This window comes from Poecilia reticulata, linkage group LG15 (genome assembly GCF_000633615.1).
Source record: "Poecilia reticulata strain Guanapo linkage group LG15, Guppy_female_1.0+MT, whole genome shotgun sequence".
In the NCBI taxonomy this organism is placed as follows: domain Eukaryota; kingdom Metazoa; phylum Chordata; class Actinopteri; order Cyprinodontiformes; family Poeciliidae; genus Poecilia; species Poecilia reticulata.
The window spans coordinates 17,875,516-17,898,254 of record NC_024345.1 but is presented as its reverse complement, the minus strand read 5'-3'; the positions used below and the strand labels follow the sequence as shown (position 1 = coordinate 17,898,254).

At 39.3% G+C, this 22,739-nt stretch overlaps 3 protein-coding genes across 5 annotated transcripts; 1 reads left to right on the top strand and 2 right to left on the bottom strand.

The window, feature by feature from the left end:
• Positions 1–71: 71 nt before the first annotated feature.
• dusp13a (dual specificity phosphatase 13a) lies at positions 72–3,091 on the bottom strand. Its single transcript, XM_008429770.1, has 7 exons — positions 2,868–3,091; positions 2,598–2,723; positions 2,266–2,507; positions 1,423–1,639; positions 1,215–1,337; positions 922–1,139; positions 72–558 (listed from the first exon to the last, which is right to left on the bottom strand). Exons 2-7 carry the CDS (start codon positions 2,720–2,722, stop codon positions 320–322), a joined length of 1,164 nt encoding a protein of 387 aa, XP_008427992.1. The 5' UTR covers position 2,723; positions 2,868–3,091; the 3' UTR covers positions 72–319.
• A 784-nt stretch (positions 3,092–3,875) lies between these two features.
• adka (adenosine kinase a) lies at positions 3,876–14,282 on the bottom strand. Of its 2 annotated transcripts, none has more exons than XM_008429768.2 (11): positions 14,191–14,282; positions 11,887–11,961; positions 11,066–11,119; positions 8,340–8,418; positions 8,073–8,245; positions 7,892–8,000; positions 6,619–6,789; positions 6,502–6,537; positions 6,290–6,404; positions 6,120–6,206; positions 3,876–6,044 (listed from the first exon to the last, which is right to left on the bottom strand). In XM_008429768.2, the coding sequence occupies exons 1-11, from the start codon at positions 14,280–14,282 to the stop codon at positions 5,920–5,922; spliced, it is 1,116 nt and encodes a 371-aa protein (XP_008427990.1). In that variant the 3' UTR covers positions 3,876–5,919. The 2 variants fall into 2 exon arrangements, with proteins under 2 accessions (XP_008427990.1, XP_008427991.1); XM_008429769.2 differs by lacking the exon at positions 14,191–14,282 and adding an exon at positions 13,344–13,525.
• A 1,223-nt stretch (positions 14,283–15,505) lies between these two features.
• ap3m1 (adaptor related protein complex 3 subunit mu 1) lies at positions 15,506–22,397 on the top strand. Of its 2 annotated transcripts, none has more exons than XM_008429767.2 (9): positions 15,506–15,723; positions 16,043–16,351; positions 18,086–18,257; positions 18,338–18,475; positions 18,571–18,656; positions 18,743–18,876; positions 19,401–19,608; positions 20,219–20,363; positions 21,154–22,397. In XM_008429767.2, exons 2-9 carry the CDS (start codon positions 16,079–16,081, stop codon positions 21,252–21,254), a joined length of 1,257 nt encoding a protein of 418 aa, XP_008427989.1. In that variant the 5' UTR covers positions 15,506–15,723; positions 16,043–16,078; the 3' UTR covers positions 21,255–22,397. The 2 variants fall into 2 exon arrangements, with proteins under 2 accessions (XP_008427989.1, XP_008427988.1); XM_008429766.2 differs by having other exon boundaries at positions 16,040–16,351.
• The last annotated feature ends 342 nt before the right edge of the window (positions 22,398–22,739 follow it).

Here is a 22,739-nt window from a genome sequence, read left to right as displayed (position 1 = left end):
GGGCCATAAAATCTGATCTGGACAACATGATACACACACACGCACACACACAAATAGTCGAAGAAGGCAAATGATTTTTGCAGCTCTTTTTCACTGTCTTTTATTATAACACAGTCCTTGAATCTGCAGGGTGAAGGAACACAATTATTAAAACAATGTTGAAGTCAAGAATGTATGACCAACATCAACATTTGTTGACAATTGCTAGTGGAGAAAAAAACTAAGCGTTCAGTAGGTACATCTTTGTAAACTGGTTTCGAACTGGCACGTCCCATAAAACCAATTTGTCAAAGGGGAGAGACATTCCAGTAAGACCTTATTACAGAGAAACAGGTTTTCCTTCGCTGCTGTCCTCAGCGATCTGTCTGCTCTGTGTATGAAGGCTCAAGTCCAGCTTTCTGAGTTGCTCCAGAAATCCAGAGTTGGGTCCGATGTCTCGGCACAGACGCACAGCCATGATGGCCTCCGCTAGCGTCAGGCCCTGGTGGATCATCAGATAGGCCAAAACCAACGCGCCAGAGCGGCTCACACCCATAGCACAGTGAACAAGAACTTTCCCTGAAAGAAACTTTATTTAGTATACTCATTTACAGTAAGAGTAGCATGTTTGCTGTACACAAAAGGTATTATTTGTGATTTTAAGAATGGGGAAATATAAATATTTCTTTATCTAGGCAGCATGCATAGTCTTTTCCATACTTATTCTTGCTCCCGGTAAAGATGCATAAATATTTTCATCGGGTTTTAGAAGGTTTTGTGACTTGTTAACGACATTTTGTGGTGATCGGTCAAATGTTTTGGGGTCATTATTTGAAAGATCCAACTCACTGTCTGTTTTCTGGGTGAGTCCACCAATTTTTTTATTTTTTTATTACGAATGTCCAGGTATTTGAATGGATTGTGATGGATTGTCTCACTGACCATTTTTCTTCAGGGCGCTGTCTATGAACAGTGCGGCAGAGTTGAAAAATGGCTGGAGATTGAACTCTGGATGGTCTGCAGCCTCAACGCCATGGTACACGACTTCAATATCAGTGTAAAAAGTCTGACCGGTGTTAATCCGATGGTGACCTGCTGCAGCGTTCAGCACATGAGTAACACCCAGAGACGACAGTCTGGTTTTATCTCGAGCAACAGACCTTCAGACACAAGTCACACACAAAGTGTTTTACTCTATATATTTCTCCCACATTATGAAAGACTTAGCTACTCACTCATCTCCAATGTAGAGCTTTGGCCACACTTCATTGACAGAGCCCACAGGCTTCCTGTTGGTCCAGAGAATTTCCCTCAGCTCTGTCAGGGATGGTGTTTCTCCCTGCTCGGCTAAATGACCTCTGGAGCAACACAGATGCGTGTCTTGCCCTGGAGCCTAAATGGGTTAATGCTGATTTCTTAATTTGTGTACGAGTGTGTTTTTACAATGCCTGGGCCTGTCTTTTTCTTCTCCTCTCCCTCTCTAGGCTCATGTCAAGGCAACGCAGCTGCAGCAGGAAGCCTGGGTTGGGGCAGATGTCTCTGTGTGGCCTTACAGCGGCCACAGCCTCCTGCAGCCGCAGGCCCTCAGCGATCATCAGGAAGGCCAACACTAGGGTTGCAGAACGGCTCACTCCCATCAGACAGTGTACAAACACCCTTCCTGGGACACAAATGTTACTTATTAACTTCGACTTGTTCATATGTACACATAAACATCAGCAATGTAGGATTTGAAACATGTAGAAAACCCAAATTGAAATGGCAGGTTTGTAAAAAATTAGATCACGATCATTATTTCAAAACTTTTTCCAGCTTCTGTAATATTTATCCTTTTCAGTTTAACTGAGGAAAAATTAGAAAAACAAAAAATATTGTTGCATGAAATGTACACGACCTTAAAGTATGACTAACAATGTTTGTTTTCATTTGGTCTTGATGTGTAGGATTTTTTTCCAACTCTCCAAATCTCAGTCTGGTAGTATTTGCTTGTACTGAACTCTGGATAGACCAAAATGGCATAGTGCATGTATATATGGAACTTTTTACCGTTATTCTGGCGTTTGTTCAATCAGATGCTTTTGGTCCTCTGTTGGCTTTGGATTAAGAACCCTACAGTGTTTCAATAAAGTGTTCGTTTAAAGGTCTGATCACATATGCAACCGGGTTATTTTTACATTTACCCACTAACCAATCGATTGCTTGGTTGACTGTGTTTATGAAACAAGCACTGACATAAAGCAAGCTGGGTTTTACACACACTGCGCAGCTCTCGGTATGCTGACTTGCCTCCCATTGCCTGCGCAGCTCTGATGTACCGCGCTGTTGGATAGAAGTAAGGACTGAGGATGAAGTTTGTTGCGTCGTCAGCCTCCACCCCATAATAATCCACGCTCATGTCTCTGTAGAAACGTGGGCCAGTGTTGACATAAAAGCAGCGACCATTGCCAGGGGTCGGGGGCCCATGAGCGGCATTTACGATGTGCGTAATGCCCAGACTATGAAGAGCTCCTTTGTCACGTGCTGCCGCCCTGAAACACGATCTCAGGTTCACGTCTGCAGAAAGGATGCAGGATGTTAACTTTACACACGTCCATGCATGTTAATGGGTGTCAGCCTACTCGTTGCCTATGTAAACATTAGGCCAGACTTGATTGACGTGACCAGTTGGGCGTCTGTCTGCTAGCAAGAACTCCTGTAGTTCAGAAACGGAGGGAGGTTCATACGGGGGATCCCTGAGAGACATACTGTACAGACATACAAATACAATGACCACCATCTCTTGAGTACATTCTGTACAAGTCAGTGTGTAATAAACTTTAGTCAGACGTGACAAAAACCTAAAGCCGCCCCCGTCCAATGTGTTTCCAGTATAAATCGCTCAGGCTTACCTGGGTTTATTGCAGTACAAACATTTCTCCTTCAGTTCTCGCTTCTTCTTCTTCTTCTGCAGCTTCGTTCCTTTTTATAACTCGGTAATCATACACTCAGTGATGACAAACACACAGCAATACAAGTACAACACGCTCAAACCAAAACGCGTTTAAGCTACACGTCCAAGTTCTGTCATGTGGACAGCTTTGAAGAGAGATCTGAACTTTAACATCAGGTTGTGTGTTTTCATACTGACCTCAGGCTATATTAGACATCTGAGCTTTGCTTGTGTCAGTGGACGTGTTGCTTTGAGAGCAGACAATATTAAATCAACTCAAATCATTAACAATCTAATTGTTTTTTTGTTTTGTTTGGTTTTCGGAATCATTTAAATGCTTTTACATTAAGTTTCACCTTGCTTTTCTTTCCCATAGCAAGTTACATCTTAGTTACACATTTCATCTAACATTTACTTTCTATAAATGTAGTTTTTATATTGTGAATGGAATTACTGTCCACTTTTTAGTTTAACATTATGACGTTTTCCATATGAAGACATTTTGTTTTATTGGTAATGTACTTAAAAATGTATAAATTAGCTTTGGCAGAGACCGGCTTCCTTTCTAATACAACCAAAATTCAAGTAATCATAAACAAACAAACAAGGAGAGTTATTTAAAACTGCTTCCTTGCAGAAACATGTCTGGGATCAACACATAAACAAAGCTAAGCATACAGTACATACAGCACAAAATCATTTTTAGGACAGAAGACGCAACAATTTTCTGCTATTATAGCCTTCAGGTGTTTCATGAAAGATCATCTGATTCTGCAGTGCAATGGACAGATAGTTAAAAGTGGCCTCAGCTAAAATATACTTTAAGATTAGGTGCTTTTACCAACTAATTGCTTGTTCTTACAGTATTTTGATGCTTATTTGTGTATTAATACAGATTAGTGACCCCCATTTTTTACTTAATCCACGTTTCAACAAAATAGCCATAAATAAACAAGTTCAAATGAAATTAGCATAATTAAACAGAATTTTATTATTCTTTTTCAAACATCACAGTCTGCGACTTATGGACAACTTGAGCATCACTTGAGACCAGAAAGAAAAGGTCACATAAGGCTTTTTTGGTGTATCTGGACATGGTGAAGCCTCAAATATGGAGAAACATTCCCAGCAGGCAAGTTTTGAAACACCTTCTCCATTACTCTGACACTGCACACTTTTCTGAAGACATTTTTATTAACTTTGTCAATAGTCGGAGCTGTTCAATTTGAATTTTCTCAACATATAATAAGCCCTATAATAAGTAGTTACCCTGTGGTTTACTTTCAAAAATTTCCTCTTTTTGTTTTTGGTATTCTTTTTAAAGCAGAGGTTTTACCTCCGACAACAAGTTAAAACAACATCCATTTTCCATTCTCCTGATCAGTCCTGACCCGGGTGGCTTTAAGAAAACAAATGAAGTCAGTGTTCATTTCAATGCCCACTGGGACAACTTCCAACAACTCTAACCTCTTTGAAACGCCGTTTACATTGACCAGATACAGAAGTTTGAAGTATTTTAAGTTTAGTCCACGCAAACATAAATACCAGTGCCGTAAAGCAGGTTTAACAACTTCAGGTTATCTTTCGTTTTTCTCACTTAATTAAGTCAAGTGGTTGAAAAAAAATGCCCAGAAGTTTCAAAATACTGATTAGAAAGTCATCAAGTAATCACGTGTAAAACTGATTAAGCCAAGTCAAGGTCAGGTTGTGGAGGTGCAATTTTTTAAATAATAAAAAATAAAATCTAAACTATTTATAATTTAAAGAATTAAACAGTGTAAATGTATAAATTAAAGATGTTAACACTGAACACACCATGGCCGTAATGGCACACGGTGGAGGTGGCATCATGCTGTGGTGATTCTGTTCTTCAACAGAAAGAAAGAAATCATTATTAAAGCACAAAGTGGTCTGTTGAAATTATTTGCTTTGTATTTTTCCTATGAACAGGATGAGGCTATTTTCTTGAGACATGTGAAACTTTGAGGCCTTGTAAAATCAGATGGAGTGCTGCCTGATTTAAACATCACTTCATAATAAAGACAAAATAAAAATGATAGTTTTAACCAGGATTCAACCTTTCATAATACACACTCTGACATGAATCCAAATGAAAATATTTCAGTGTTCAGGTATAATTTTAAGAAATTAATGTAAAGATAAATGCTCCAAATTTATATGTGTAATAAGTAGAACGAAACTGTTTCAGCCAGTTTAAGTATTTCCCTTAGGGTATGAAGACATTTCGCTCCTGCAGATGCTTTTCACGTTAAATTCACTATTACTTTACCAAAACTATTAATTCTGGTTCACAGTCCAGGACCAGAGTTGTCCTCATCCAATCAGCACCATATGTAGTAATTTAAGAGCTAGGACTAAAAGAAGAAGAAGAAAAAAGGCCGACAGCTCACCTAAAACACGTTAAACTGACCTGTTTAAACAGGATGAGCTGAGAGGTGGAATCTTTATGGCCACTAAAAATTGTGCATTAAAAATAAAAACATTTGGTTTTTCGACTCCTCAAAAGCAGATAAAACACTGATCTAAAGTTCTTGCTGAAAGTTTCACAGCTATATCTTCAAAAACCCGCCGTGATAGTGATGTTTTGCTCTGTAGTCCTCGTTTGTGCTTGAAGTCGGTCTCTGAAAGCAGCTGCAGACGCGAGAGGCGTCTGCGCAGCCAGACACTGGAGGAGGAACTCCAACAGGAAAAAGGTGTTGGATTTTTTGCATAAGGCAAACTAGAAACTCGCAACCCTATTTTCTTAATTGTCAACAAGTACAAAAAAACTCCCTCCGATCTTGGCTGAATGGTCCTCTACTGACCTCTTGAGGACAAAATGGAGACAGACAAGACATCAATAGGCAAGTAAAGATATGCAGACGCTTTAAAAAGAACTGACATTAGGTGACCAATTAAAAAAACAAACAAAAAAACAATGGGGATCTGAAGAGCAGAGGCAGTGTGGGTTACGAGGTTTTCAGGCTGAAGGAAGAGCTTTGCGGCGTTCCTCATTTGAAGTCAGGCTTTTCTGGGAAGGTGCATCCTGCTCGTCTGATGATGACGTTAGCAGAGTAATGTGCTGCCCGGACGCACTGATCCAGAGGTTTCTCCTGGACAAGTCCAGACAGGAAGCCTGCACCACCCAGAGGACAACGTTACTATGACTGCAGAGGTAAAACAAGAGACACACAAAGTCAAATATTCTTACCTCCGACAAAAGCGTCGCCTGCACCATTTGTGTCAACAATGTCCTTTGGGTCAATCTTCAGGACAGGGAATGTCTCAATCTTATCACCTAAGCAGACAAGAAAAGACTTCAGCCTGAGAACATGAAAATAGAGATTAAAGACAAAAACATCAAGAGAAAGAATCTCTTACTGTGGGCCATGATAGTTTCGTCCTTTCCCTGGGTAAATACAACGATTCTCTGTCTCTTTGTGTTAACTTTGGTTAACGCCTGGGCTTTCTTGGCAATCTCCTTAATGTCTTTAGTCTGGGGCGGAAAAAAAAGTAAAAGAAAACACCAACTTAACAGAACCTGTTAATGGATGCACAAAAAACAAGAACAACGCAGAAGAAAGTCCACTCACCTCAAAGTCCTGCTCCTTAGCAAAAGCTGCTGCCTCCTGAATAAGCAAATATATCACAATCATGATTCTGATTTACATCAAGCACAACAGATCAATATGTAGTAATCACTGTCTTACCGATTCATTGCCGAATAGCACGTCGATGTAAGGCATAACCTGCATGAGGTTGTCCTTGAAGAACTGGCAGATGAAAGGTGCAGAAAGGTTCATGCAGAATAGCTTGTTCTTTTCAGAAGCGTGCTTTGCCACTTTCAGGATGGACTCCAAAGACACAGTCAGGAAGAAACCCTGGAAAAAAAAAAAATCACACCGTTTTTAAAACAGACCGGACATCTAGAGCAACTAATGAATCACTTACAACAATAAATCAACAGGGTTAATTATAACAGACAGAAAATCAGGGCTAATTCCCTACTAATTTCCTACTTTTACAGCTAAATCAATAATACTCCTAATAACACTCCTAAATTAGCCATTTAGCAAGAGGTCCTCAATTGATTCTGGTCCCTCCCCCCCCCCATCTTCTTTTTCTCGCTTAATTGTACAATTGTTTAACTAAGCCATTAAGATAAATAGAATTAAAATGATTAAAAAAAGCAAAAACTTAAAATACCTTTTTAATCCATTGAGTCTAACTTTACTATTAAGTGAGATTTTCTCTCTAGTAGTTCAGCCCACTTTTACTTTCGACCCAACCTTTATGGAGTGTTTGTTTAGCTCTACTAAACAGCTTATTACAGCTTATTACTTAAGCTGTAACTTTCCTTCACCTTTCACATCTATCTTCACCTTCTGTCGCTTTAGTTCATTCGTTTCTCGTTTGTTTTGCTCCATCCTTCGTTTTATGTGCAGGAACTTTTTTTTCTGGGGAAGCTTTTCTCCTCCCTGCATTTTGAACACACTTATGAAACCTGTCAACTACATCTCATCTCCACTTCAATGAGTTAGAGATAAAGTAACTCATTAACGCGTTCTAAAGAGATTTTAACAGGTTAATGCACATAGAGATTAAAGAGATCTCAGCTACTCTGGACTGCTGAGCATTCACTAATTTTAGGTCTAAGTGGAGCAGAAGCTCCGCAGCTGCTGCGTTTGGATGTGATTCCTCAAGAGACTTATCGCTCCGTCTTTAATTATTAAAGATATGCAGATTACTACAAACTTCCTCTGAGGTAAAACTGGTTTTAATTCAGCGATTAAGCCTGCATTAGGTACTGGAACTACGCTGTCTGATTGCACTGTATTTAAAGGGATTCTGCCTTTGCGTGGGTGGATATCTGTGTCCTCAGTTTGCAGCAGCAGCACTCATACAAATTAGACACTCAAAATCAGGCATTAAGAGACCTAATTTTGAAGCTCTAAAAAAAAACCTTGGTAGGTTAATACTCACAGCAATATAGTAGACTTTAGCTTTTTCCACCAGCTCCCAGTTTTCTTCCAAGTCTAAATGCTTCTCCTTCTTATAACAGTTAGCAGCTGCTAGGTTAGCTACCAAAGACCTGGGAGACAAAAACAATATAATGAGACACTCATCATTAACACACTTTACAACTCCCCTTTTAATCACTGACCTGTTATCTCCGGTGATGCAAGCAGCGCACGTCCCTGTGGGCTCTTGGTCTTGCTCGTAGTAATGGGCGTCCACATGGGCCTCCGCCGCCTTCTGCTGGAGGATCTCTCCAAACTTATCTTTCCCAATGCAGCCGAAGAACGTGCCGACTTTGTGGGGCTCTTGGATCATCCACTGTGGGTCGCCGCAACAGCTTACATTAGAAACAGGCCAATCAAGTCTTCACGCAGAAACGAACATTTGTGGCATCGGAGTGTGTGTGACTGACCTGAGCGATCTTAATCGAGTTCTGAGTGGCTCCACCGGCGTGATACTCTACTTTGAATTTCTTTACAAGCTCATCAAATCTAAACAAGTGAAAATAAAAAATAAATCTGAATTTATTCATCAAAGCAAGAGTCACCAATATGACATGAAGTTTATATCAATGCAGATTTTAATATTGAAAAATAAAAACTTTTTCACCCCACTTTTATTCTGTAAATATATCTGTAAATACATATTCATTTTCTCTGACTATTAAAAATCAGAACAAGGTCTTGCTTCATAAACGGAGATTATCTCCTAATTCTTTCAATTTCTACTAGATTCAAAACTTCTACATCTGTCCAGAAACCTGCAGCACGTTTTCCTTTGTGGTTCATGCCACTCACATTCAACTCCTTTAGGTTATAATCTTTAGAGAGACAATTGGAATCAGCGTTAATCAGACCTCTAAGTATATCGGCATCGACCTGTAAAACCATGATGTGGTTCATCTCCGGTACCAAGAGAAATCCTTAAACGAGATCTGGGAGATGTTTTAATCTACTAAGTTTTCAACAAAAAGATACAAAAAGAGAATAAATCAGAAAATTATTTGCTCTAGTAATAAATCTATCTATGAAAATTACTTAAAAATGAACACTTCAGTGTATCACCATATCTATTTACATAATTAAGTCCAGATATAGATACTTAATTTGGTCCAATAAAAATTCACTGCTGGTCAAAATCTAATGAAAACAATTGAGATCAGCTGATTTATTTATTTTTTTTAATGTGCAACTTTTTGGGTTTAGGTAACGCAGTTAATAGATGTAAACCAACATCCTTGCATGGAATTGTTTAAAAAAAAAAATCCAAACAAAAAATAACATCATTCCAATTTTCTCATCTATAGTTTCAGATTTTCACGCTGGTCGGCACAAAACTGTAACTGTGATGTATGGCTGACCAGAGCTGAACTGTGTCTCTCTGTCTTATTGCTGCTCGTTCTTCTGAGAGATGCTCTGCTTGCAGCGCTGCTAAATCACTGTAGTTCCGGTCCAACGGTTCACGCTCCTGGCGCTGCTCATGATTAAACTCATCATTATGTCTGATAGCAAACAGCATTGTTTGCCGGTCCACTGCTAATCTAGATGAGAAATGTTGTTTCGGGTTTTCAGTGACGTAAACCACGAGCCAATCAACAAATGCGGACAGCTGTTAAGCAAAAACGTTTCCATGCAATACGCACAAAAACAGAGAAGAGCCACATAGGATCAACTAATGGAGATGAATCTGGCCAGAGCAGAAGTGGTTAAAGATGCTCTAGTGGAGAAAAGGCTGAAAAGACTAAAGTAGCACAGTCTACTACTGAGATAATTACAGCAGTTCTCCAATTGTGACCTTTAGAAACTTTTATTGTACCTCCCTTATCTGACAAACAAACGTGGATCTGTCCAGCCTCGTTTGTCAACAGTGCATTATGGTCATTACTGTAGATTTGAGCAACTTTTGGTGAGAAGCAATTTTCTGATTTAAGATCACATTAATGCCTCATTAGAATGTTTTCTTGTCTTACCCAAGTTGAGGACTAGTTCAGAGAAATCGGCTGGTGTCTGATGTCAGCTTCATGCCACAGCAAAACTAAAACCAGTGACGACGTCTCTGATTGCAGGATTTTAGATTTTTTTATAACATACTAATGACTCGTCTGTGTCCCTTTGTAGATTTTCTGACAACAGCTGTGACTGGAACATTGTAACATGGCATCTCTGCAGAAAGCAGCGTCATACTTTTCTTTTCTCAAAATAAATACACAACACACGCATGACTGACCGCTGATTATACAATCCATGTCATTTTTTTGTCTGTTGCGTAACGCGCTGCAGCCGTGCTTTCTTGTTTCCCCTTTTGGGCTAAAGCCTGTTTAATTGACTCATAGATTTCAGTTTGCCGGACCTGCAGAAGAACAGTCGCCTTCGCGCTGTCAAGTGTGTGTTTGCAGATATATTATTAGGAACAGCAACAACCCCACTGCTGGTAAAGGTCCTGAGAGGAAGTGAGGGGTCAGAGAAGGGGAGCGATGAAGCAGAGGGGGAAAAACATTTAGTTGTCTGTTGTAAAAAAATATATATATATCATATATATCTATATATATAGTCAATATGATGTTGCTCTCAGAGATAATTATGAGAAAGTCTGACAGGGTGAACAAGCAGGTGTCTACCTGCAAAGAGTAACACCTTCTGCTCTACAGATACATAGAAGAAAGAGAGGATTCATTTTAAATAATTTATCCCCTAAAAGATTTAAATCTGAAATGATTATCAACAAAATTTCAAATTCATAAGGGACAAAAAGAGGACGATCGGGTCCAGATCAGTGTGAATAAACTGTCACATTCTGCTCTCTTATCTCCTGCTGTTAAATGTTTGCTTTGTGGCTCTGGTCTCGGCGGGACTGGGGAGGTGAAGTGTCCCGCTCCGTCATTGGACGAGACCGTCTCACTCTGCTCAGCTCGCTGCGCTGCCATTGGCTGTGTGCGCAGGAACAGAGGTCAATGGTAGCAGCTTTCTTGTGTGTGCCTGTTTTGGCTGGCCCTCTCCAGAACAGAGGCGCAAACTCGGGATGAATTCGGACGCATTTTTTCCCTCGCTGCAAAAAACCCTGACAGAAGTTCACATGCGTGGATCTGCGCTAATATCGCAGGTACTCTACAGTAAATGTTGGAACACATGAGGTACGAACAGTGCTTTGTGCTTGTCCTCAGCCAGGATCTGATCATTGGGCTTCAGAGAGTACCTGGAGATGATTAAAAAAAGGGGAAAAAAAGGAATATAATATTAATTATTGTGAAAGATTGCAAAAAATGCATTTCCTGAAACATCCAACAGTGTTCATATCATACAGTAAATCAATTTCTGTCTGCATAAGAAGTCTATTTCCAAATCAATGTGCTAATCAGAGAGCGATTTCCTTGAAAGAAACACAAAGGTTTGCTGAGGATTAAAGGGCAGTTTTAGTCCTGCTTTATTGAGGCCGAATTAGACCTGAGGCTGGCCGGTTCAGCTCTAATCCAGGAGTTTACGCAAGGGGCTTGACAGGACATGGAGCTGGAAACCAAAGCAGCCCTTTGCCCTGTTAAATGTGGTCCACTGGAGACCGAGAGAGCAAACCTTCAGGGCAGATTCAAGACTCAGATGAGTCTCTGGATTACTGCAGGACTGATAACGAGTAATTCATTTTGCAGGGATATTGTACCAAAACAAAGAGCCATGGACTGACAGATAATTTATGTTCAGGATGCATTAAAGCAATGGATCAACTGCTTTTTTCTGTGCTTATTGGCTTCCTTCCTTCCTTATCGATCACAGGCCTAAATGAATCTCTTTCCTCTATAATCTCCCCGTGACCTCACCGATAACAAAACACAGGATGTCAATTGATCTGGAGTCGCTTATTGCATACTTATTTTGTTTTGCCTACTTAGAACTTTTGCAGCAACAAATCGATAAAAACCACTTGCACGGAAAAAAAGATTTTTTTTGTATCGTTTTATTTAAACTTACTTGTCCAAGAAGTCTTTATCAACAACAGCACAGATGTCGAGTAAGGGGTTTCCCATCCCAAAGAGCGAGTTGGAGCTGCAAGAAAAACAGAAGCGTGGATGAAGTTTTAACCGCTGATTAACAAACTGTAAGGCTTCTCAGACAGAACCGTCTGTGAGAGAGAAAAGCCTGATAAATAATTGAACAAATCTAAAAATAACACTATTCATATGTAGTAACCTTACATTATTTAAATGTTTTTATTTAAATTATTAAAATATGCTGCGGGAAGACATTTATTGTTAGAAATATTTTTATTAATGATTATTTTAAGTATTTATATACATTAAATGTGCATAATATTTATTATATTCATGTAATTTTAAAATAATGGATTAAAAACATTTTCCTAAATTAATGTTTATTACATACAACAACATCTACATTTTTAAAATTGTTACCTTAAATCTTAAAATAATCTACAGAGCTCAGAGTGGAGAGACATTTTTTTCTTCATATTTAGAAGAAAAAGAAAACCCTGAGTGTGCAGTACTACTTTTGCAAAAACTGTAACTCCACACAAGAAAAGCAGAAATAGCGCAAACAAAGCAGATGTTTAAACAACATTCACAAAAAAAGAAATAGACGTATGTGATCAGTGGTGAGGATCTGGGCAACCATGTATGCAATTATATTATGACACTCGCAGAGAGCCAGTCCACTGACAGAAGTAAACTGCATATTTCTGCATTTTTCCAAGACAACAAAATTAACTGCAGGGGTTGACCATCTGAAAACGTCATGGTCTTGTGATGCCAACAGACAAGAAAATGAAAAAAACACACATATATATATATATATATATAAACAGTTACACTGCACGCCTGCACTTTGTTTCATGTAATAACACCAGCGCCTAAAACCTGTTAGGCAATTGGGTAACCTATTACAGAAAGAGAGGTTATGATGTAACCTCTACTCTCTGAGAACAGACAGAACTAACAAGTTCAAACCCCTAGATTTATTATGAGTAAGCAGACCAGGGGGAATGAGGATATGAGTAATACAAAAAGTCAGATTAGTAATGGCGCTTGTTTCGCTCCTGCACGCCTGAGCGTACTCGCCGTTTCCATAAACTTGTCGGTGTTTGTGAGAAAACTGCATATGGCCAAGTGTCGCTGACAGATGCTCGCTCCATATGAACATGTGCTGCCATGTTTCCCAGGAAGCCTCTCTGATGCACATGGAAGCTTTTCAGGAACCAAACGCAAGGAACCGGTCACCAGAGCTACAGAGCAACGCACCAAAACCTGAAATAGACATCTAACCAGAGGACACCGCACCCTTACTATCATCTCCCTCAACACACCCATCTGGTAGTATGCAGTCTGATGATTAATGGGGCTTGTGCAGCCAATTACACTAACCCAGTGCCCAGATCTGCTCTGCTGGTTGTACCTCCATCAGTCTGCTCTTACCTCACAGAAGACATGGTGTTCTTCTCTCCCAGTATGTGTGCACCAGCAAGACACTGACAGACCTGTTGAGCAACCTTTAAAAAAAAAAAAACCGGTTCTGAAAAGACTAAGCTTTGGGGGGGAAAAGAAACAATTTGAGCTCAGCTCAGCGTGCGGGCGGATCAATTCCTTTTCCCTGCATCTACAGCTCCTCCCACTGGGGACCGACTGATTGGAGGCATCTGAAGAAGGGAGGGCCACGGCAACCTGCCTCTGCCCGATGATTGGCTTGCTTTTCAGACTCCTGCTATGTTTTACTGCACCGCTCCAAGCTTCATTTCCCCCCACACGAGAAGCGTCCCGATGACTGCGGCTTATATGAATTAGGCTCTGATCTGATTTCTTCACAGTGAAAGAAAGAAGAATGATAACATTGTCCAATGCAGACCACGTGATCACTCGGCTGTCCTTTGTTGTCTTTGGAGGCTGGCGCAGGACGGATCCTGCGTGGACAGTCTCCAGGACACCGGTCCGGGCCGGGCATGCTGAACTAAGGTTAAATATTTTTTCCCAGCTAGCACAGTCCTCACTGATGCACTTAAGGAGCGGCTAATGGTTAAATCTTAGCTGTCGGTGTTAAAGAATAACAAGATAAAGACACTTTGCAGCAGGACAGTTCCTCAGTTGGTGGAGGCACACTAACGGACTCGAGAGACCACTGCACAAATGGGCAAAGTCGTTATATAAATGGCTAAACTGTTGCACCTGGGGTAACACTTTACACAACAATTGGTTTGGCACACAAATCGCTGTTTCAAGTCCCCTGTTGCTGAAAAACAGAGGAGCCGTCACAGCGGATTTTAGTCACCTTAGTTCGGCAGCGGCCTTTTTGCTCGGAGACTCTGTCTTTTCATCCTCGGAAAGTTTGGGTTTCTTTGCTTTGGGTTCATCAGAAGCCATGGCTGTTCAGACTGAGCACGTTGCAATCACCTTCTGAAAAGCGGTCATGCAATGTATGTGTTGAATTTAAACCCCGAGTAGAGACTCGCAGGCATCGATAGCCAAAAGTTGCGCCGTGTTGAAGAAATACATAATTGAAGTTAATATTTATGCGAAGGTTAAGAATTAATTTTACTGTGTCTTCGTATGTTTTAATCTTTGTGTCACATCCACAGTCATTTATAACTTCTCCACTAACTGACAATATGAGGTTTATTGTTAAAATGTATTTGTTCACTTAAGAATTGCTATATTTATTAATTAAACGATTTCTTATTTTATATTTGTGCATGTTTGCTCATTTGCACGTGTTTTGTTTTCCATGCAATTGTTTTCTTCAGTAACAAGTGAATTTGAACAATCTTTAGGGTTCTGCAGCAGGACTATGAAGTAATTTAGTAAACTCTCACAAAGTAATAGATCATACAATAAAACCACGTTTTAGGAAAAGGCATTTCTATCTATGTAGCACATGTCAACACCATGTATAGCACATTTCATTATATAATTGAGAAAGTACCTTGCAGTGACACACCAAGGAAAGTAAGAAAAAGTTTGAAACTGAAATGAATGTTCCAGTTAATATAACTAGAACAATTAAAAAAAAATCTCAAAATAAGTGAGTTTTTAACCTTGATTTAAAGGTAGTTAATGCTTAAGCATTTTTATTTCAGTTTTCTGGAAGTTTGTTCAAGATCAGAAGAGCATTAAAACGGACTGCTGTTTCTCCATGTTTGTTTTTGATTTATTTTGGGGATGCAGGGACAACTTGAACCAGCACATCTTGTATAAATGATGACTAATTAATCAATGTATTTTGTTTCATGGCAAATTTGGCTCCAAATATAACTAGAAACTACATTGTAATTATTAAGGTACCTTAATAATATAACCGTACACCATAATATAACCACATATCAACTGGCAGACGTTCTATGACCCTTTCTTATCACACTGATTTTTAAGTTTATAAGCTTCAAAATCATGGAACTACTTAAACATAGCCTTAAAAATATAACATGGTAACATGGCCTGTGAATTCCCCTGAAAGAAAAGGAAGTGTTTACCACTATTGGAACTACAAATAGTACCTGCAAGACTTTACTCAGGGAATAATATCTCCACGATTAAATGCAAAGCACCGGATTATAGCTGCCCACAAATTGTGCCTGATTATAAAAGAGGTGAAAAAATCTTTAAGTTAGTCAGTCTACTATACTCATTGTTTTTCCAAGTTTTAAAAAACCCATAGAAATATTTGAACACTTTTTTAAAAAATTAAGTAGGCTTTATTTTGTGACTTTAACTATTTTTTACACGTCACCCAGTTGAGTTTACGTGGGGCAAACATCTGCAGGCGTCTCCATCAAATCTTGTCAGCACAATCAGCTGCAGTTAGCAGGTAAACTTTTTACAATCTTACAACTTTCATTTTAATATATTATGTTTAAAGCTTTAGAATAATCATGACACTTGTAAGTGTCCGATTAACTTATTTTTATTTTTAAGAGTAAAGCTGGTAAATATGTGCGAAGTCCGACTGCTAACCAGACCGAGAAGTCAACTGATGCGAAAGTTAATTTGACTTAACAGGAAGTAAAGCTGGCTAACAACTTGAAATAATAACATTTTGCGTGTCAGTTACTATAAAAACACACGCGAACAAGTTATGCTTGTCAGTCTGCTGATGCTTAGTTGGTCTATTTAATTTTTTTCAGTAGCAAACCAACAACGATCACCTCACTGTTCCTGCTGAGATGATCAACAGTCTGTTTCTGATCAGCCACTCTGGAGACATCTTCCTGGAGAAGCACTGGAAGAGTGTCATTAGCAGGAGTGTGTGTGACTACTTTTTGGAGGCCAAGGAGAAGTCAGGGGACCCAGAGAATGTGGCCCCAGTGTTACAGACCCCACACCACTATCTCATCTCTATCTACAGGGGCAAACTCTTCTTCCTCTCAGTTACCCAGACTGAAGTCCCCCCACTCTTTGTCATTGAGTTCCTGCACAGGGTGGCAGATACTTTTCAGGTGGGAGTTTAAACTATTTAAATTGATCATACCTGTAATAATTAATTCGTTTTTTTTTAATTTGCAGCAGAATGGATAGTTGCTGCTGTCCTATTTAAAAAAAATAAATAAAAACGTATAGATCAGTTATACAGTTGTGTTAATTTTTGTGATCATGTCATGAAGCTGTAGTATTTTTGTCTTAAGGTTTTTTATTCTTTGAAAAAAGTAGAAGCATAACAAAACTATCAAGCCACACCTTTTTAATGATCTTAGCAAACAGATGACAACAGATGTTAGCTGAGTGATGCACGGTGGTTTTATGTTGGAGGTTGTTATGCAAATGTTTTACCTGGAATCTTTTTCCCTGCACTCTTTGTTTCCTGTGTTGCATTTGAAAAATGTATTTTGCCTTGCATTAGCCGTGTATTTATTAAAAATATTTACACACATTTACAACTGCAAACGTATCTGCAGTCACGGACTGGCATTAGGTTCTAATGTGTATTGATTGGGAGGAGAAAATACTATAGTTTAATTGGGCTTCCACAAAAATGTATAGCTAATTACTTTTATTCTGAGTGGAAAAGCAAGGGTTATTCTTCCTGCTAAATTAAAATATGCATTTAGTTACGGTTATAATCACCCAGCCGGCTAGTGAGCACTATCAGTCCTATTATAGAGCATTTTTCATGTCCATAAGTGTATTCAAGACATTTAAAAACATGTTATCATGTTAACATGATATTCAGTAGATAAAAAAAAATAAACAATAGGTAGACAAATAATTACTAAGGATGAAGAACTGATTAAACAAACTTGTGTCCAGTTTGACAGCACTGGAAGCAAATGCTGAAATGTGCAAAGATTGTAAAATAAAACAAAAACAAACAATAATAAATACCAAAAGTTATCTTAAGGAAGAATGTTCCAAAGATGAGGGATAATATAAATAAATAACTTAACGCCTGACTGTGAGTTTTATGTCTCATTTTAAGCATCAACAGAAGACCTGGAGGTTCTGATGGGTTTGGGGAATAGATCCAATTAGTACACAGCAACAAGTGGGGGAAGGGACAGTTCTTATGTTTCTTTATATGCCATAAAGCTGAAGAAAACTCATGTCACTCCAGAACTTTCTCTGGCATTTTATTTAAAAGTACTCTCCAACAGAGAAACAATGTTACAGAACAATTTAGTGGTTTTAAAACCAAAAATTGTTAAAACGATGTTATACCTCGACACCACTAACTCCTCATGCCTTCACTTCTGTATGTACAAGGGATATCTTGCAGTTTTCCAAACGATAAGTCATTGTACTGCAGGCAGAGGAGAACTGATAGGAATCATGTGCATGTGGTTTTATTCATGATGCATCAAATTGTTTTGTTGTGCTTCTCCTTTTGTCAATGACGCACTGTTTTGGTGTAGAAAACAGGAATTGTTCTGCAAACGTACCACTATCGTCGTCGGCTTTGCGTGACTCAATTCTGCCAATTTGAATGATTACTCCTTACAGCTAATGAAAACGTAAACCTCAGTTTCTTACAGAATGAAATAGTTATACAAGGATATGGAGCAAGGTCCATTAAGACCCACAATTTAAAAACTGAAAAACCTGCTTCAGTTTTACTCTAAAGAGACACCAGTCAGAGTTAATCTTCTGTTTTGCCAGTAAGAAATTCCACATGTTGACCCCTGGAGCCGAGAAGGCTGTTCTGGCCTCGGTGAGACATTTTTCTTCTTTATCCACAGGATTACTTTGGGGACTGCTCAGAGGTTGTGATCAAGGAGAACACGGTGACTGTTTACGAGCTTCTGGAGGAGATGCTGGACAACGGGTTTCCTCTGGCAACAGAGTCCAACGTCCTCAAGGAGATGATAAGGCCTCCGACCATCCTGCGGTCGGTCGTCAATACGCTCACAGGTAATCAGAGGTCAGCTGAGGCTGCAAGAGCCAAACTATATGGAAAGTCTTTATTCCTAATTGCGTCCTGTGTTTTCCAGGAGGCAGCAACGTTGGGGGAACGTTGCCTACAGGCCAGCTGTCTAACGTTCCCTGGAGGCGGGCAGGTGTTAAATACACCAATAATGAGGCTTATTTCGATGTGATAGAGGAAATTGATGCCATTCTTGACAAATCGGGTAAAACAAATAAGCGTATTCAACGATATCGTCAAATATATTTGCTAAAGGTTTTAATGCATTTCAGAATGTAACTAGAATCGTGTGTTCTGCAGGTACGACTGTCTTTGCAGAGATTCAGGGTGTGGTTGAGGCCTGTGTGAAGCTCACTGGAATGCCTGATCTCACCCTGTCCTTCATGGTGGGGTCCGTTTTATTTCAGCATGCGCTAGTTGTTGTATTTGACACGGTGCGCCATTAACCGAGTTTTTTTTCTAATCTTTGAAGAATCCACGACTCCTTGATGACGTGAGTTTCCACCCGTGCGTGCGTTTTAAGCGCTGGGAGTCGGAGCGCGTCTTGTCTTTCATCCCGCCAGACGGAAACTTCAGGCTCATGTCGTATCACGTCAGCTCTCAAAAGTAAGCACAGATGTCCCTGTGTTGTACATTGAGTTACAAAACCATCTTGAGTTTTCTATGTTTTGTCTCAAACTGGATTATGGTGAAGTTTAAAAAAAAAAAAGTTATTACGTTTTGGAACCACTTTTTGTCAAAATTACACCTCCTGGTATTTTGTTCAATGTCTTTTCAGCTTTGAATAGTTAGAGCAAAAATGACAATTCTTGAACGCAGTACTTGTAGTAAACCCATGATGCAGCAGATTGCTTTGTCTCCTGAGTTGTAATTCTTAGTTGACAATGTCTGGCCCTGTGAAATCTCTGTGTGAGAAAATCTGGCCCATTTTAACATGTAATTGAGCAGCCCTGACCTAGAGGATGATTCTTTTTATTTCTCCTCAAGGTCAGTCAGGTTAGATGGAGAATGTGTATTAGAGCATATTCTCTAAATATACTCTCATGTGTGAATCCAGTAGGAAGCCTGGTGCTAATCAGAGTCCACTCGTTGCTGACGGAGGCCTGTTCTGTCTATGTTCCCTGTCCCAGTCTTGTAGCCATCCCGGTGTACGTGAAGCAGAACATCAGCTTCTTAGAGACGGGTTCTTGTGGTCGTCTGGACATCACAATTGGGCCCAAGCAGACCATGGGGAAGACGGTGGAGAACTTGACGGTCACTATTCCAATGCCTAAATCTGTGCTCAGTGTCAATCTCACAGCCACTCAGGGAACCTACACCTTTGACTTAACAACCAAGGTAATCAGCCAGCATGGCCTTCCTCACCAGTGATGCATGACGAAGGGTAACGGGCTTTAATATGCTAGCAATAGATGCTATGCTTGAAGTAAAAGCTGGTAGGAACTCGAATGCAGCCCTGTCTTATCTGTCCTATTATGAACACAGACATTCAAAATTCTATTGGGACTTTGATGTGTTATGAGTTGAAACTAGATTAAGTTTTTTAATAACAAATGCTGAAAATGAGTTGGGGGTGAAACAAAGGGTCAGTATGTAGAGAAGTCCCCATGTACCTACTGGAGTGAGGGTGCTGCTTTAGAGGGAACATTGTTAGTACATGGCACTGTTTATTTTTTATTGAAAATAATAATTTTTCCCTCAATGCATAAATAAATTTACTCTTAAATAAAGCCTTAGTCAGAATATAATTATCCTGTTGCAGTAAAATGGGAATATATCAAAAGACATTTGACATGTCTTTGCCAGGCATGCTAGTAATTGTGGAGGGCAAGTGAAGCATTTTTATATACACCACCGGCTGGTCAGTGCAGATGTTAGAACCTGGCGGTGAGAATAAAAGCGGCGTTTTGTTGTATTATCCCGACCTCAAGCACTCGTTCTGTGGTAGGCGGTCCTTTGGGACGTCGGGAAACTTAACCCCCAGAAGCTCCCCAACCTGCGAGGAAGCATCAGCATTCAGACGGGCGCCCCGAAGCCTGAAGAGAACCCCTCGATCAACATTGATCTGAAGATACAACAGCTGGCCATATCGGGTAAGGATCAAAGATCAGCAGGAACTAAAATTGAGCTTTTACTGAAGTTTAACATTTTGATGTGTCTAAATGGTGACAGTTCATGATGTCAGAATGTGAACATCATAATGAAGAGGGGTGTTTAAATCCTGTTGTGAATTTTGTTGTTCAGCTCCTTATTAAAGAACAGCAAGTTGCGCAAAAAGAAGTGAAACGTTGGAAAGTTAGAAGTGCGTTCAAATGTTTAAAGAAGCTGACATTAAGTGAACCTGTGAACGTTTTAATGAAGTTTAGGTTTATCCTGAAATTTCACGTGAAAGCCAAATATCTCCAACTTTTTGTGAGTAATGTAGCATAAACCAATGCAGACCCTTAAGATTTCATTTTGGACTTAGGAAAATTACTTGTTTGCTTATTTAATACTATATTAAGCAGTTGAGCTATGAAAATAACAATAAGTATTATAAATATGAATATTTATAATGAATATATTATAATACATATAATATATATATATATTGTATATATATGTATATAATATATGTTACTTTCCATGACTATCTCATGGAAGGTAAAAAAAAAAATATTACCATGCAATAATTTTGCAGGAGATTTTAGGAAGCGGACATTGTTGTCTTTAGAGCCTCAGAAGTGAGTCTTTATTTTTCATTATAGAAAGAAAATGATGCAATGTTATAAGCAAACACTCAGTATTCCATGCAACTAATTTTAGGATTTTAAAGTTTGAAGTAGCAGTAAATTCATTGCTAAAAGAGGGCTTTCCACCCTCTTTTTTTTTTTTTTTTTCCAGGTCTCAAAGTGAGTCGTCTGGACATGTATGGAGAGAAGTACAAACCATTTAAAGGGGTCAAATATGTGACTAAAGCGGGAAAGTTCCAGGTCCGGACCTGAGCGAGGGAGGAAAGCTCAGCATTCCGATGCACCAAACAGGGGAGCGAGGGTTACCACACTGCCGAGTCAGCAACAAGTCTTGCTTATCTACATCTGCATGGTCAATAATGAAGAACTCTGCATTCTAACAGCTATTTATTACACCACGTAAACCATGCTTGGTATTGTATTTTAAATTTACATGACTGAACAACTTTGGCCTGCAAAGGGAAGCCTTAAAATCAATGTGATTTCTGTTGATTGTTGGGTTTAGATGTAACGCATCATATGGAGAATTTTCCATTTGCTGCATCAGTCGATATGTACGCACGTGTATTTCTTTAACATGCTCAAAATGTTGCAGAAGGGGAATATTTTTTGCTTTAAAAACAAGCAAGCTCCCTGCCTTACTTTATGCTACATCTCTGAACTTGAACATTACAGTCTGCGCGCTGCCTTAAGAGTTTGAAGGAATACCTTTGAAAAGGTTTTTACATGATACTACCGTAGGTAGCCCATTTTATTATAATAATTTCAGATGAAACTTTGGGGTGAAAATGTATGTACTGCCTACATTCTGAATGGTTGCGATGCAGATATGTCTGCACACATTCAGCGTTTAATTCTGTGGCCTTGTGAGAGGAGTTGTAAGAGCTCTGTAAACGCACACTACAGCACAAGCTGCAAGCTCAGGAGACTTGAGGGAAGCATGTTGAAAACTGTATTATTTAAAGAACACAGTAAAAGTGTGACATTGGGATGGTGTGTGTCCGATTTAGTTATTCGGGTGTTTTTTTTGGGAGTAACTGTAGAAACTACATGTTGTTGAATCCAGCTGTTTTCTATGAGCAGAGAATTTTTAGTCACTATTAGAAAAACATCCTATTTAAGAAGATAATGTAAGAACCTCTAAACCAGATGCCTTATTGTAAAATCTTTATACTCCTCCTTGTGTTTAATTGTTGTCTTTGTATCCAGGCTGCCAGATTAGCTTTTTGTTTGAAGAACCTTTTTGCGGTGCCTTTCTACATGCTGAATTTTCTCCTGCTATTTTTGTGTCAACTTTTATCCCAAAATCTAAATGAGACTTTTGTCCAAAGCTCAAATGCTGTATGTATGATGAAGAAAATGTAATAAATTACCTTTCAATCATGTGCCACACAAGTCTAGATTTATTTTTTTTGTTAACATGACTCATCTGTTATATTATGAACGCATCTTCTGAAATGCAGCTGGTGATGTTATTCAGAGATGAACTGAGGAAACGTTGCAAACCTACATGAGAGGCGGAGAGGAGCTCGGCTTTTCTGACCTCGGTTTTATGCATAAAAAACATGTCGACTCTTGTTTTTATTATAGTCTTTATTCTTTCAAGGCACAGCAGATGTTGGCAGGGCTAGAGGCTATCGGAGTACATTCAGCGTGTGGATTAACGTCTACGACGTACAGCGCCACACGCCGAGTCTGTGACTACTACAGTACGCCTCTTCCCCCCAGAAAGAAAGA

Coding starts and splice junctions, on each gene's coding strand:
- dusp13a (XM_008429770.1), bottom strand. CDS start 2,722: ATGTCTCTCAGGGATCCCCCGTATGAACCTCCCTCCGTTTCTGAACTA. Junction 1,640..2,265: donor AGCTGCGCAGGCAATGGGAG/GCAAGTCAGCAT, acceptor TTTGTGTCCCAG/GAAGGGTGTTTGTACACTGT. Junction 1,338..1,422: donor AAAAGACAGGCCCAGGCATT/GTAAAAACACAC, acceptor GTGTTGCTCCAG/AGGTCATTTAGCCGAGCAGG.
- ap3m1 (XM_008429767.2), top strand. CDS start 16,079: ATGATCAACAGTCTGTTTCTGATCAGCCACTCTGGAGACATCTTCCTG. Junction 16,352..18,085: donor GGGTGGCAGATACTTTTCAG/GTGGGAGTTTAA, acceptor CTTTATCCACAG/GATTACTTTGGGGACTGCTC. Junction 18,657..18,742: donor ATCTCACCCTGTCCTTCATG/GTGGGGTCCGTT, acceptor TAATCTTTGAAG/AATCCACGACTCCTTGATGA.
- adka (XM_008429768.2), bottom strand. CDS start 14,282: ATGGCTTCTGATGAACCCAAAGCAAAGAAACCCAAACTTTCCGAGGAT. Junction 11,120..11,886: donor GATAAAGACTTCTTGGACAA/GTAAGTTTAAAT, acceptor AATCATCTCCAG/GTACTCTCTGAAGCCCAATG. Junction 6,045..6,119: donor AGGCGACGCTTTTGTCGGAG/GTAAGAATATTT, acceptor TGGGTGGTGCAG/GCTTCCTGTCTGGACTTGTC.